The sequence below is a fragment of the Osmia bicornis genome, chromosome 10, assembly GCF_907164935.1.
Source record: "Osmia bicornis bicornis chromosome 10, iOsmBic2.1, whole genome shotgun sequence".
NCBI classification, from domain to species: Eukaryota; Metazoa; Arthropoda; class Insecta; order Hymenoptera; family Megachilidae; genus Osmia; species Osmia bicornis.
The window spans coordinates 10216151-10230751 of NC_060225.1; the positions used below are offsets into that span (position 1 = coordinate 10216151).

Genomic DNA, 14601 nt, shown 5'->3' on the forward strand with positions numbered 1-14601 from the left:
AAATAAGAATTTATTAAAGATATAAGGGTTGATATAAATAACAAATGAAAGTCTTGTATTGTGCATTGACTTTATTTTAAATATCATTTATAAAACGTTATTGCATATTTACATTACAATAATTTCGTATTAATTATCAGTTTATTTTTTGCTTATTTTCATGGAAAATTTTGTATAATTGTATAATGGGATTTAATTGAGCAACATAATAATGGTACTTTTACACTTGTGCATTAGTTATAAAAAAATATTGACGTATCAAATACATTCTTCTTTGAAAAATTACTTTATTCAAAAACCAATAATCCAGTGAAAATCATTTTCTGAACTTTTAAACCATTTAATTTAAACATTTGTAAATTCATTTAAGTCGCTTACTAATCACTATTTATGTCATTTCCTTCCTAATTCTTAAATATCGGGATAAATACACAAGTTCTAATGATAATTGTTGAAATACACAGTGGTAAAAAAGGAATTATATACAAAAGTTGGAACTTTAAAAGATAAAGAAAAAATTTTACAGCAGTTGTGCGTATAATAAAGTGACATTTCATAAAAATGTTTGGAACTATAGTACACATAATGTATAAAAAAGATAAGAAAAATATATTCAAAAGTTTAACGACCTTGTGTATAAATAAAGTGGCAATTTTGTTTTACTAACATTCCTGTTTAAACCCGATAGTCGATTGTAATAAAGTATTAATATCGTTTAACTTAATTTTGATGTATAAACTATTATTATCTAACGACGGTAATCAATATCATATTTTATTATGTTATTGCACTAGATTTGTTCTTTAAATTAACTGTAGTTCTTGAATTTGTCTTTACAGACGATATCTACAAGATAATTATAAAATCAACAAGATAGTGAAGTTACTCGTTAAATGTGGATTATAATTTATGCAAAGTTATAAAAGTTAGTTGTTAAAACGCGCATGTTTTAACAGTGCGAATATGAAAATTCGTATGCAAAATTTGTACTAATATCTTATGCATGTAAATATTATCAACGTCATCAGTTTTCTGCCACTGACTATTTATAGTCATTTCTTTGAGCCAAACGAATTATGAATTTTTAAGTTTCATCTGGCTGAAGGAATGATATCAGTTTCTTCTGTTTAATTTTTATCATTCTATTTACTATCAGCCCATTGGCCAGACATTAACCGTCATTGCGATTTCATCGATACGAGTTTCCTTGAACGTGCTCGTGCCTCTGTACGAATATTTGTATACTCGAACCAAAGAATATTAGGAATTAACGTTGTATCGCGTAATAGTAGATACTCTGATATCCGCCTGAAAATACAATATTCAATATAATTGATGTAACATCTAAATACAGATAATACGAAACGTACAACATACCATGAAACAATGATAGGAAACATTGGTGTAAGAACTACATGTGTAACTATAAACCATACTATTCCCAATATAATTCCTACGAATGCGCCGCATAAAACTTGAGAAATTGAATGATATAATAAGTAAACCCTACTGTATGTCACTAGAATAGCAATAATTATACAACCAGCTATAATAGTAATTCTCCAAAATCTTTCTGAAATACTGCTATTATTGTTATAATGTAACCTGAAATTAAATGTTCAGAAATTTAGTAAACATAACATGGTACAAGTCTATCATTGAAGTAACAGCAAATTACCTGATGCATATAAAAAGTGTTATGTATGCAGCAAAGAACCACATAAACTGTGCATGCATCGATGGCATACCATATTCAACATAGATGCTGTCTCTTCTCATAGGTCTTGCTTCACATATTGTATGTTTTAATATAAAATTTATAAATTCATTAATTATAACTCCACTAAAAAATACAATCTGAAAAAATAAAAAAATGAAAGAAGTGTTTTATACAGTTTTAATATTCTTCAAATTTATACTTACTGTATGTAAATCTCTTCTAAAGAGAATCAAAGTTATAAAACCAGCTATGATAGCAAAAGGTATCAAGCTTATTAGAGCTAATAATTTTCCAAAAACATCACCTGAAAAAGAAGAATATTTAGAAAAATTCAAACAGAAACACCATAAAAACATTGTCTTAAAATCATATATAAATATTCAGGGATAAGAAAATTACAAAGTTTCCATATTTTTCAATTATTTACACATACAATACAATATAAATATTGTAGTATTCTTTATCTTCAGTCTCTCAAGTACATATGCGGATAAACTTCTAATAGATGAGAAATATTTATTAAAACGTGTCTAACAAGAGAATACAAAGCTTTTATATAAAATATGTGTATAATTTTATTACAGAAAGTGAAAGGAATAAAAATAAGAAGACTAACTGAAATTTTGTTGGAAAATTCAAAAATACTTGCCTTGGGGATATTCGACTAAAGTAAGAGATAAAGGAACCCATTCTGGTTTTTCGACAGCATCTATGAGACGTGATTTAACTTGATGAAATAATTCGTCGTCTAACGATGCCATGTTACCGAAATTTTTGAAGTGACCATAACTCGTACAACTCACCGCGCAGCAACAATCATGGAATCCAAGGAATAGTGGTAGAAGCTTGACAGTAATATCATTGTATATATAGTTTAACAAGATTTGACAAAAAATGTTTTTCCTTGATTCTTTCTAGTAATTATCCATTTGACCAATCACACTTCTTATCATTTATTTTTTTTTTTAAATTTATGATAAATCTCATATTATATTTTATAGACAAGTCTATCAATACACTAACGTTAGTAACACTAAAACTATGATAGATCATTTTTATGTTAAAAATATATATTTTTTTTTAATTGATATATTTTGTTATTGTTAATATTTGATATGTATTTTTTTCTGTTACAGTATATAGTGTATAAAAATACGTTTTAATCGCATTAATAAATGTTATATCTTGTTGCATTGTATAGTGATTTAAAAAAGAGAAGTCACTATTTGCAAATAGTGCATAACACGTTTATACACGTTTCGTACTGCGCAAGAAGCGGGAGAGGTAGCAAATCGGATAGTTGCGTGCTGTTTTATTCGGTGTTTGCTTCCTGTTTGTGGTATGAATTTTAGTTGTGATGTGATATAATTTACGTTTTGTTTCCGTTACATTTCTTTACCGTTTTGTATATTTTCCAGAACTTCTTAAAAACTACTTACGTTTATCTTACATTTGACGAAGTCTTGTGTGCTTGTGCACCCGACAAAAATTTTTTACTGTATAATGGGTTAATATTTTAGGTAATGTACATACAATTTTCTATATATTTCATTAGACATTATTAATGTTGCATCATTTTTGCATCTTTTTTATAAAACATAATGTTGACTTGATAAGTTTTACAATAAATCTTTTCTTATTTTTTGTTATTGTTAATTCTGTATTATTTTGTTTGTAGCTTTTACATTGGAATGTTATATGACATCTTATAAAACACATGGCAGACCAGGATAGTACAAATTATCATGCACTTTGTGCAAATGATGATGATGAAATTGATGGTCTAAACAAGAGGTTGTTACAGTTGTTGTCTGCGACAAAGACTCCACCAAAAACTGATATTAAAAGTAGCACATCTGAACCATTGTGTAGTTTTAATAATGATAGTAATAGCCTCAGAGATGAAAATAAAGCATCTATCAGTTCCCCGATGCTTAGTCATTATAAATATGACTGTTCCTTTTCGCATCATGACATGCCAGTTAATTTGTCAACCATGCCAAATTATCTCCCTCCTATTGGAGTATTCTGGGACATAGAAAATTGTCATGTTTGTATTTAAATAAAACTCTATTCATTGAGAGCGTTATTTCAGGATTTGTATCAAAGATGTAAATCATTGCAGGTTCCAAAAGGAAGGTCTGCCATAGCTGCAACGCAAGTAATTAGGGAAAAATTTTTTAGTGGTTATAGAGAAGCAGAATTTATTGTGGTTTGTGATGTTTGTAAAGAGAATAGTCAGGTTGTAAAAGAATTGAATGATGCTCAGGTAAACTTTTTAAGGATATGCAATATTTGATTTTATTTTTCTCTATAATATATTCAGTGTATAAATTATCTTAGGTCAATCTAATACATGTTGCTAAAAGATGCAAAAATGCTGCTGATGAAAAGCTTAAACAATCTATTAGGAGATTTGCTGACATTCATGGAAGTCCAGCAGCTGTAATTTTAATATCTGGTGATATTAATTTTGCTGCTGATCTTAGCGACTTGCGTTATAGAAAGAAAATTCATGTGATACTTTTACATATGAAGAACACGTCTGAAGCATTAATAGTATGCGCTAATGAGCATTATGACTTTTTAGAACTTATGGAATCACTGCCGTCCAGAACTGTAAAGGTAAACCGATTCGTTAATATCTACATTTTTTTCCCAGATATTGTAACTTTCTTATCCTATTTTGTGTAAATATTAAATAAAACTCATGTTATTTTCAGGTTGCTGCACATTATGACCTTCTAGTTAGTAACCTTCCTGAAGATCAAAATGTTATATCAATTAAACGTCGACTCAAACAATTGTCCGAAAATTGTGGCGGCCGAGTAATAGAAATTCAATCAAATACTGCAACTGTGCGCTTCACTTCAAAAATCTTTGCAATCAGGTCTGTGTATACATTGATTCCTGATTCTATGAATGTTGTTTTGTACCAGTGAAATGTACAAATTAGTTATGTATTTAAATAGAAGTATTTCATTATGACACTAAAATATTCATTCTAGCATATAGTATTATATATAAATAAGCAATAATACAAAGGTTTCCATGTTCGAATGACCCGCTCTTTGTAACCAATAAGATATTCCTAGTTAGAAATAATCTGTTGGTCTATTTACCATTAGTAAAAAAAAAAGTAGTAGGGATAAGTACATAAATAGGGTAAAATTCAAACAGTGAACAGCAATGTAACGAACATAGTGGCACTGTAAGGAACTCAGAATTTTGATTCGTATAACGTATTTCGTGTATGTGTGCAGTAGAAATTAATGTTAAAAAGTTATTATCTTCAATATATTGTTATTATTTATCGTTTTAATTTATTCGTATTATAATGCTGACACAATCTAATGATTTTATTTACATGTAAGGTAAGTTGAAGAATACATACATTTAGCAACAGTTGTTTCAATTTGAGGAAATAAGAATTTAACAAACCATATGTGTTTAATAAGATGCATAAAGGTTTTTTGAAAAATTAACCGACATTTCAATTTGTACCATAAGTGTATTGAAATCTTCAAGGTCATTCATAGATCAGAGTATCTTTAGCCTATTGTAATTACGGTAGGCAACTTTGCTTAATAACAATATGAACTTTTTTTTTGTAGGGCTCAGAAGCGTATGGATGGAGAAATTGTCCTTGGTTCGAAAATTTGTGTAAAATTCCAAAAGGAGAAAAGAAGTAATTTTCATAAAATTCAAGGTATTCTGTTACATGTATTGTTTGTTGTTTTCTTTTTTTTTTTTTTTAATTGGAGCAGTCATAATAGGAATAATAACGTGATGGTGTACTTTTATAATTCTAGGATATTCTACAGGGAGAAACAGTACTGTAAGCGATTCAGAAATTGTTACTAGTTCTCCTAAACAAATGTATAGTGCGGGCACTTCGATAACGGGCGGAAGGGCCCTTCATATTCCACATTATCAGTCATCATCGCCGGTTATTGGAACATATTCCGGATGGAGTGCCCATTGTGCTCCTGTTTCAGCGCCACCGGGGTAATTTCAAACCTTCTAATTCCACGTGCATAAGTAGTAGTTACACATGATGAGAATTCGGGAAAGAGCCTTGGAGTCGCGAGTAGACATTGTCCTTGCATGATTCGGGCAATGAGACTAAAGAAGCTTTGATCTTATCTGATTTAATATCTATCAAAAATAGCAGCAGTTGTTATAAATTTCTGATAATTTAACATTTCTCCCCGTTCCTCTCTTTCAGAATGCTCCAACCACCACCTGTCTATGTTGGGAGACCATATTCGAATAATAGTAATGTAAGTTTTAATAGAAATTATAATGAACTAACAAGGGTCCAATCTCCACTGCTTTGGCAAGTCTCTGGTTCTCAACAATTTAGTCATATGTGGGAAGAGCAGTATAAAGTATGTAATCTTATGAAAATCAATTTTATAGAATATGAGAATGTCGTGTATCATTATTGTTTCATGAATTAATAATTTCAAGGTGGAGAAAACGAAAGTACTTAGTAGAAGAATTCATATCCCGCAGGTTCGGGATAATGGAGTAGCGAGTAATACACCTCGAACTCCAGAGAATTTAAGACGTATCAGAGGAACGCACACGTCCTTTGTTCAACCTTCTGAATGGGTTGGATCAAGACAACACCCTCCATTAAATACTTCAGTAAATTTCAATGGAACTGGTACATAAATTAATATCCTATTAGGTGTTTTGATTATTATAAGATCTTAATAGTGATTTGTCCTTTTTTTTTTACTCCATAGTTCATTCTCAATCAAATTTTAAACGTCGCAGTCCATCTCCAATGTGTGATATACAACCACGAGAACGCCAGCAGTGGAATGGACAGGTAAATTACTAAACACAAAAATATTTAAATTCGTTTTAATACGTATTATGTAATTTTTGTTTAAGAATCAACACTCTGTATCTATGCGAAGTTCTAGAACACCTTCACCTTATGAAAATACAGTACAAACAGGAAACCAGCAAAACAGTCATACTTCACCTTACCATCTAGGTGATACAGAAAATGATGAAGTTGAGGTATAGTCATTTCTTTTAAATCTTTCATTAGTTTCGAAATTTTATAATAATCTCTCACTTCGTCTTTTAATCTATTAGAAATTTTTCAACCCAATAAACAATCATAATGGCTCTTCGATGAGCAACGAAACGTGTACGCCTATAGAATTGCAAGTAACTAATTTAGACCAAAGTATTAATCCAAAGAAAATGAGACACATGCTTGCCTCTATTTTCTTGGAACACGTGATGGTAAATACTTGTTCACATAATTATACTATTATAAATGTAAATAATTCTCAACTTATTGTTTCTGCTTTTTTTTTCTTCTTCTTTTTAGGTGTTAAATGTTTCTATGTTCACACAATCGGATGGTAACTTTGCAGCAAGCGTGAAAGTACCTTCATTATCAGACGCGCAGTATGCAATTTCTCAATTACATCGGCGTAAAGTAGGATATAAACGTATTTTGATAGCGTATGCTCATAGTGGCAGAGCAAGTCCTCAGGTTGTGCGAGCACAGATCGTAATGTTACTGCAAGAAGTACCCGGCCATAAACTTCCTCTTTTTAAATTCCGGGAAATGTACGAGAGCCGTTTCATGATTTCCATCAGCGTCTCCGAATTGTATAAGATGAAAGATGTTTGTATCGTGACGGAAGATCCTGGTGGTAGAATGGTATCCCTTAATCCGGATCACAGGAACACTCCATCGCCATGTTTCAATACTACAACTCAGGTATTTTAAATCTATTAATTCGTTGCATAAATACCATAAATTTATAATGATGTATATCAAGCCGAGTTCGAGTTTTTCCAGTAAAAGTAGAATCGTTATTCCTTTTACTGTTGAGAATTTATGACGATGACCCTAAGCGATAAAAATATTCTGAAACAAATATGTTAATATAGCAAACCATGTATATGTATATTACTTTCATACAAAATATAAGTTATGTATTTAATTATTAGGAGGAGCAAGTAGAGCTCCCATATTGTACTATTCATACGTTAAAACCGTGGTCCGATAAAGGATGGGCTGAGCAGAAAGTAGCGTCACTTCCGAATGTAAAAATTTCATTAAAACTTCTTGATCCACGTATACATCAGTTACTTATCACGCACAATGGAAGTTTACCATTACCTAGGTATATATTATAAATATTTTCATATAGAGTTCCATTGTGTTTATTCGTTTAGTAATTTGCGATGAATAATTTCAGTTTGCCAAATTGTTACGAGGCCGAATTTAAAGAGAAATTAGAAGTCTGTGAAAATGGAGTACCTTTAGAACACTTAGTATCTTGTTTATCGTGCGTTGAATTGAAACAAGGTATTGGTAGTGTAAAATATCTTATTTGGACGGGAAATAAAACTCACGATAATAACCACGAAGGTAAGTAACATTCTTCAGCCACAAGTAATTAATTAATTATACATTAATGATAGAATTTACACCATTCCTTTTTTCAGAAACAAAATGCGTAAGTCCTCCGCTTGCAAATCAATTATCACTTTTTAGCCGTGAATTAGTCGATCTTTTAAAAACTGCTCCGCATTGCCAATTGCCATTTAATCGATTTATACCTGCGTACCATCATCATTTTGGAAGACAATGTAGGGTGGCTGATTATGGATTCACTAAACTTATCGATTTATTAGAAGCTCTTACTCATACAGTACAAGTAAGTGAAAGGGAAATAAATTTCAACTTGTTGAAAATCATTTACCATGTTTAAATTATTTCTTTTTAGGTAATGGGCGAAGGAAACAATCGCGTGGTAACATTATCTCATCGTGCACAAGTACGTCGTTTTACGTCTGATCTGCTAAGAGTTTTAAAATCTAAAGCCAGTAAACAAGTAGTGCTTTCAGAATTTCCAAGTGTTTATTCCAGAGTAATAGGTAAAGCTTTTTAAATTTCGTCAAATAATGATAATGTAAATATCATGAATATAAAAACATGAAAATATTTTACTCAGCTAAACCATGGGATATCGTGGATTATGGTGTATGCGAGATGGAAGATATTCTTAGCGAGGTATCAGAAAATACTGTGGTGGTTACTACGGTCAACGGCGGAGATAAAATGATAGCAATTCCTAAACGGGAACAAACTGCGGAAGAAATCGAGCGAACGAAACAATTTGCTGTAGAGGTAAAATATAAGCGCATTAAAAATATTCTAAGGTCAGGCTCATTATAACAAAAGTGTAATCATTTTCACTCAGGTTATAGAATTATTGCGACACGCGCCTCAGTGTAGGATGCAGTTCAATAAATTTGTGCCATCATATCATCATCATTTTGGTCATCAGTGTCGTGTATCAGATTATGGTTTCACTAAATTAATCGAACTATTTGAAGCTATACCAGATGTGGTGAAAATAGAAGACGATAATTCTGGTGAAAGACAAATTTCTTTAACAGAGAAAGAAGGTCTTCGTGTGCTTTCTGAACAGATATCAAAGTTAGTTACGCGATCAAAAGGTTGCCTTAGCATTTCAAACATCGCGCAACATTTCCTAAGACAATTTGGTTATGCATTGAAACCAGAATCGTTTGGATGTTCCTCTGTAATGCAACTAATGCAAAAACTTGGAAGTACCGTAAAGGTATTAAGGTGAACAAATTATAAATTTATCTTCACATCGAAATAATATATTTATAAATTGATCAATTACTTAGATTATGTATTTGACGACCGGACCGGCAATTGTAATGGTAGATAAATCTCATCTGCAACAATTGACTCTACAGTGTCGTCGAATGTTGATGGATAAACCCCAACATAAGATGTCAGTCAAGGAGTATCAACAATCATATATTCAGCATTACTTGAAATCGTGCAACATAGAGGAACTGCAACAAAACTTGTCTAATGTAGTTCAAGTAAGTTACAATTTGATTTGAGTAGGTATGTTTTTTAGCAAAAAATTCTTTCAACTACGTGAATACAATTTCAGTTTACAACGATGAATGACGAAGAATTTATCCAACTTACTCCATTACATTCTTTCGCTTGTAATTTATATCGTGTAATGATGAATTATGGTGGAACATTGAAATTTTCACAGTTTGAAACTGCATATTTATCTACTGTCGGTTGTGTCTGTAAACCTGCAGACTACGGTTTTCCAACAATTTTCTCACTTCTGCAAGCTCTACCTTGTACAGTAACGATAAAACTGTCACGGCGAAAGAAAAGTATCATATATCTGAACAAAAAAATAGCCGGTATGTAAATGACACACGTGTAATTATGTTAAAAATTGATCAAGTTACAAACGTTTAAATTTATTTCATAAACAGCTGCTGGTATATCATTACCACCAACCTATACATCAGCATCGTCGTATCGTGATACGGATTCTAGTAACGAATCATTTGAAAGCGATTCGTCTTCTCGTGTCAACACTTTAAATAATTCGGTCGCAACAGAAGAGCGTGCACAGTGGACAGGACAAACAAGCGAAAATCAGAATTCTTGGAAAGAGACAGATGAGAATAATTTGTGGGTGAAGGAATCGGAGAGATCGTGGAAATCGTCAGCTTCAGAAAATCAGTTAGTCAGTTGGTCATTACAGGAAAATGGAAGCGAAAGTTTTCTTAAAAACTTGATGCAGACATCAATTACATCGCGTGGTTTTCCACCTCCACCTCCTAAACCAGATTCTCCACCTGAGGTATTTTTTAAAACAGAATATTCGTGTTACGCGTATATCCTTTTCCTTTAAATATAATGCATTAATTATATACAAATTATAGGGAAACTTGAACAAAAATCAATGGGATTCATCTGTTTGGATGACTCCAACAAAGTTTACATATTCACAGGATGAACATACTACCAATGTACAGGTAAATATTATCAGCTCTATCAGTTGAATTTATGATTTCATTCTTTTTTATATCGATAGGTTCCTCCTATTACATTACCTCCTTCCTGGAATCAACTCGTGTCTAGTGATAGTGCATCTAATTTATTATCACCAACAAGGAACTTATTACCTGCTGCAGCAAATCCTTTAAACCCACGTACTTCACCCTACTATTCGTCCAAATTTAATTTAGTCGTTGCTCCTCATCCTTCTGAGTTGCCACTTCCTTCGTTATCCTTAACTCCTAAAAAAGGTGTATCATCGGAAAACGTTACAACCGATGAAACTTCGATGAATAAGTTAGAAAATACTGTTAATAATTCAACGGAAGAAGCAAGTGTCAAAAGTAATGGAAACGATAGCAGTAACGTGGAAGATGATAACGATAAGGAAAAATACAGTACTTCTATAAAGCAGTGTAAGTAATACATGTGCATTACGGTAACTCATTATTATTTTTATTTGCAATGGCTAAAAGGAGAAAACATAATTTTTACAGTATTTACGAGTAAACGTCGTTTAGCTGCTCAGTTTAATCGACCTATCGAGTCGTGAATGATAAAGTCAAATACGAAAAAAGTGTACAAACGCACCAGGTACACTACAGAAGCGAAGAAACTGACATCGAAAACGTCATGTAGTGTGTTAATGTGATTAATTTAAAAAAAAAAATGAAAAAAAAGAGGAGGAATTTATAACATCTCGGTAGGCTGTCACACTGCGGGACAATACCTATACACCATTCCCCGAATGATGGTAGGTACCCCTCATTTATATTTAAAATATACGGTAGTAATATCGATTTGATACATACAGAATAAAAAGAACAGAATTTATTTTCAAGAAGTATGAAAATATACATATATATAAATATCTATATACTAAGTGATTATGATTTCTGGTTTGAAAAGTATAAATAAGTGTGCGGCGTTTATACCGAGTGATATACACTGATTGTATTATGTATCAAATTCATGTAGCATTTTTCATACTGTGATATAGAATAGAGAAAGTGCAAATGATATGTAATAATACACGAAAATAAAATTATAAATGGGTAATAATTGTACACGTGTCGTAGGATTGGGTCAGAGTCATTCAGTAAGTCATATTTATTTCATTGTACTGAAAATATAACTTCAAAAAGATTATCCATGAAACCATATGATATTTTGAAAATAAAGTTTCGTTTATTATTCATACTTAATGTTACATAACAAAATACGTGTCAATTGAAACTTTATTGGCTCAACCCTATTGTAAATTACTATCAGAGAATTGTATTCAGAAAATGAAGATCATTAAATTATTTATCTCAACAATCACGTTATTAACAGTTGCAGAATTGAATGTAATTCATTCTTTTTATTGTGTATTCATTTACTATGTATTTTTGTTTGTACAATTATTTTTCCCATTCGCGTTAGAGATTTTCATTCATTACTGTCTGTTCGTTTTTACGGCATACATGATTTTTTAATTATATTGTGAATGATTGTGTATGATATTTTGAAGTGTTATCCTATTTTGTTGTATACATGAAAATACTTTTAACTAAGGAAATGTTTATTGAACTTAAATATAATAGTCACTATTAATTAGCTCAAAATCGCAAAAATGGAAGAACCGTATGATGTTATAAAATGAAATTTTTTATTGAGATTAATTCGCTGAAAAGGATTGTTAAAACGTGACAAATAATTAAATGTTTTATCGAGTGTCAGACAGCCAGAAGAATGCAAAAAAACAATTGTATCAATCAGATTGTAGCATCTAATGTTACTTTTAGTAATGATACTATTTTATTAGAATGTTTTCTGTTTTCAGTATCAGCTGAGAAAAATTAGAAAAAAAGCTATTATTCATAATGGCATTGATTATTTAGAAAAGAAAATATGCGATTAGTAGATGTAATGCATGATGCAAGTGAATCTTTTTGAATAATGTGTAAATGATCTCATGTTTTACTTTATTTTTAAAAAAGCGTTTTATCGGAAATAATATATGCGTAGAATTTCGAAAACGCGAGGGAGCCTGGATCAAAAATATTAGATATGAATCGCTAGATTTGTGCACAATAGTTGCCACAGAAAAATGAATACTCTAGGTTCGGTACATTGCTTGATACATAGCCAAAAATATAAAAGTATAATGATGAATTGATCTGTTTGTATTAAATTTACGTGATTCATTAAACGACAATCATATATTAGTATTTTAGGGTTTTAGGCTTCCTAAATTCAATTTTGTATTAATTTATTTAACTGGAATGAAGTAACTATGTTTACATGTTACTATATTTATTACATAGGAATGAATTCTATTGTATTTTATATTTATATGAAAGAAATGATCATTTTTTTAATTTGCTTTTTAAACTTCACGAATTTTCCAATTTAGATTTTCTATTAGTCATACTAATTTTTTGAAAGATTTTTATTCTATGAATTCAATCTTAGTTAGAGGTACTCATAATGTATGGCAAACTTTATCTATATATATATATATATGTATAATGTATAATAGCATTTTGACTAATAGGAAATTAAATTGGTCTTTATGCAAGAAATACCAAAATAAAATAATGTAACAATTTTATAAAAAAATTTTATTGTAATAACAAAAACAAACAAAATTGTAAAATATAAGTAATCAATGGAATATTCTGAACAGGTATATTTAATAAAATAATTTGTTACAGTACATGTACAATAAATGTTTTTATATACTGTTAAAATAAGAAATCAATAAAAATAAGCCAGTTGAGAAACACGGAAAATAAATGTTTTATCATGAATGTTTAATATTAATTATGTATTAGTTGTTACAAAAAATTAATGATATACCATTTCCAATTTGATAAATTAATTTATTTTATGTTTTACAGAATATCTATACAATGATGCAAACACAGCTTTATAACAAACTGAGATGTATGTTTCACATCAGTTAACAGTCTATACATACTTATCATTCATACCACTACCAACAGGACCGTGTCTTCGTTCCCAAATCATACGATGCTTTTGTTTCATAAATGCACTACGTGCATCCAACTTTATACCAAGATCACCATCTGTTTTTTAATAACAAAACATTACAGTTAAGTGAGTTGTATAATGCTACAATCATATTCTTATTTAATACTGAATAAATTATGTAACATGCAATATGTTAAATAGTAATTTAATGAACTCTGTAAACTCATACATTTTATAAACCAGTTCTTGGCAGCATCGTCATATGTTTTATATAAATCACTACAAAGTTTCTCCGAATCTTCACCGTGTACCCAACAACAATGTTCATAGCGGTTTCTTAATATACTAAGTATTTCATCTTCCACCATTCTGACAAGAGTAAAATGTAACAAAAGAAATATGATATTACAAGAGAGAAGCATCGTGAAGAAAAAGATTAAATGTATGTAATTAATAAAATATTTCATAGAAGAATTTATGATTAAAGAAAGACTCACTTATCACGTTGAAATTGAGAATTTGCTTCTTGCAAACAAACTATGTCGAGTTCATAACATTCGTCGATTGTTGGAACACGACGAAATTTTTGATGATACCATGGATACTTCTTTTGATTCGGTACGACAATTGTTTCTGTCAACAATTGAAAATATATGTTGTTAACAATTATATCTTTTTACATTTAATGCGATGATAACATAACCAAATGCTCGATTAGATAATACCTCGGAAATAATCGATTGGCGTATCCAGCACATATGTCAACGTTTTTAAAAGACGGGCTATCACATTTGATTCGGGTTCCATATTTTATAAAGTCAATACACCGAACACAATTAGGGAACAGGAGTTATTTAATTCATTAACAGCCTATTTGAAATTACAGAATCCCCAGTTCAAGGACCACGGAATAAGAACTTTAAAAAAACTTCACCATCTTACTTGTAGTCAATTCAGTATTGGTTAATGGAACATATATGAATTATGTGAGTATTATAAATTT

At 30.6% G+C, this 14601-nt stretch overlaps 3 protein-coding genes across 5 annotated transcripts; 1 reads left to right on the top strand and 2 right to left on the bottom strand.

The window, feature by feature from the left end:
• Nucleotides 1–267: 267 nt before the first annotated feature.
• Nucleotides 268–2739, bottom strand: LOC114873420 (dolichyldiphosphatase 1-like). Its single transcript, XM_029181731.2, has 5 exons — nt 2370–2739; nt 1924–2024; nt 1679–1857; nt 1378–1605; nt 268–1308 (listed from the first exon to the last, which is right to left on the bottom strand). The coding sequence occupies exons 1-5, from the start codon at nt 2479–2481 to the stop codon at nt 1179–1181; spliced, it is 750 nt and encodes a 249-aa protein (XP_029037564.1). The 5' UTR covers nt 2482–2739; the 3' UTR covers nt 268–1178.
• On the top strand, nt 2520–13593 carry LOC114873418 (meiosis regulator and mRNA stability factor 1). Of its 3 annotated transcripts, XR_003788930.2 has the most exons (28): nt 2520–2572; nt 2857–3059; nt 3139–3240; nt 3399–3770; nt 3846–3989; nt 4064–4345; nt 4444–4610; nt 5335–5429; nt 5533–5728; nt 5949–6111; nt 6194–6392; nt 6475–6560; nt 6626–6757; nt 6836–6988; nt 7077–7475; nt 7709–7884; nt 7960–8132; nt 8210–8421; nt 8491–8641; nt 8719–8894; nt 8968–9351; nt 9425–9628; nt 9703–9973; nt 10049–10422; nt 10505–10597; nt 10657–11035; nt 11117–11373; nt 13505–13593. XR_003788930.2 is itself a non-coding variant. In XM_029181727.2 (27 exons), exons 4-27 carry the CDS (start codon nt 3438–3440, stop codon nt 11170–11172), a joined length of 4998 nt encoding a protein of 1665 aa, XP_029037560.1. In that variant the 5' UTR covers nt 2520–2572; nt 2857–3059; nt 3139–3240; nt 3399–3437; the 3' UTR covers nt 11173–12982. The 3 variants fall into 3 exon arrangements, 2 of the variants coding, with proteins under 2 accessions (XP_029037560.1, XP_029037562.1); XM_029181727.2 differs by lacking the exon at nt 13505–13593 and having other exon boundaries at nt 11117–12982; XM_029181729.2 differs by lacking the exons at nt 2520–2572; nt 2857–3059; nt 3139–3240; ... (3 more) ...; nt 4444–4610; nt 13505–13593 and adding an exon at nt 4635–5094 and having other exon boundaries at nt 11117–12982.
• On the bottom strand, nt 13466–14588 carry LOC114873422 (NADH dehydrogenase [ubiquinone] 1 beta subcomplex subunit 10). The gene is made up of 4 exons (XM_029181734.1): nt 14324–14588; nt 14096–14231; nt 13828–13967; nt 13466–13693 (listed from the first exon to the last, which is right to left on the bottom strand). The coding sequence occupies exons 1-4, from the start codon at nt 14403–14405 to the stop codon at nt 13575–13577; spliced, it is 477 nt and encodes a 158-aa protein (XP_029037567.1). The 5' UTR covers nt 14406–14588; the 3' UTR covers nt 13466–13574.
• Nucleotides 14589–14601: the final 13 nt, after the last annotated feature.

Coding starts and splice junctions, on each gene's coding strand:
- LOC114873420 (XM_029181731.2), bottom strand. CDS start 2,481: ATGGCATCGTTAGACGACGAATTATTTCATCAAGTTAAATCACGTCTC. Junction 2,025..2,369: donor TTTAGTCGAATATCCCCAAG/GCAAGTATTTTT, acceptor CTTCTTTTTCAG/GTGATGTTTTTGGAAAATTA. Junction 1,309..1,377: donor TTTCCTATCATTGTTTCATG/GTATGTTGTACG, acceptor TTGTATTTTCAG/GCGGATATCAGAGTATCTAC.
- LOC114873418 (XM_029181727.2), top strand. CDS start 3,438: ATGGCAGACCAGGATAGTACAAATTATCATGCACTTTGTGCAAATGAT. Junction 6,393..6,474: donor AGTAAATTTCAATGGAACTG/GTACATAAATTA, acceptor TTTACTCCATAG/TTCATTCTCAATCAAATTTT. Junction 9,352..9,424: donor AACTTGGAAGTACCGTAAAG/GTATTAAGGTGA, acceptor TCAATTACTTAG/ATTATGTATTTGACGACCGG.
- LOC114873422 (XM_029181734.1), bottom strand. CDS start 14,405: ATGGAACCCGAATCAAATGTGATAGCCCGTCTTTTAAAAACGTTGACA. Junction 14,232..14,323: donor GCCAATCGATTATTTCCGAG/GTATTATCTAAT, acceptor AATTGTTGACAG/AAACAATTGTCGTACCGAAT. Junction 13,694..13,827: donor CAAGAACTGGTTTATAAAAT/GTATGAGTTTAC, acceptor ATTAAAAAACAG/ATGGTGATCTTGGTATAAAG.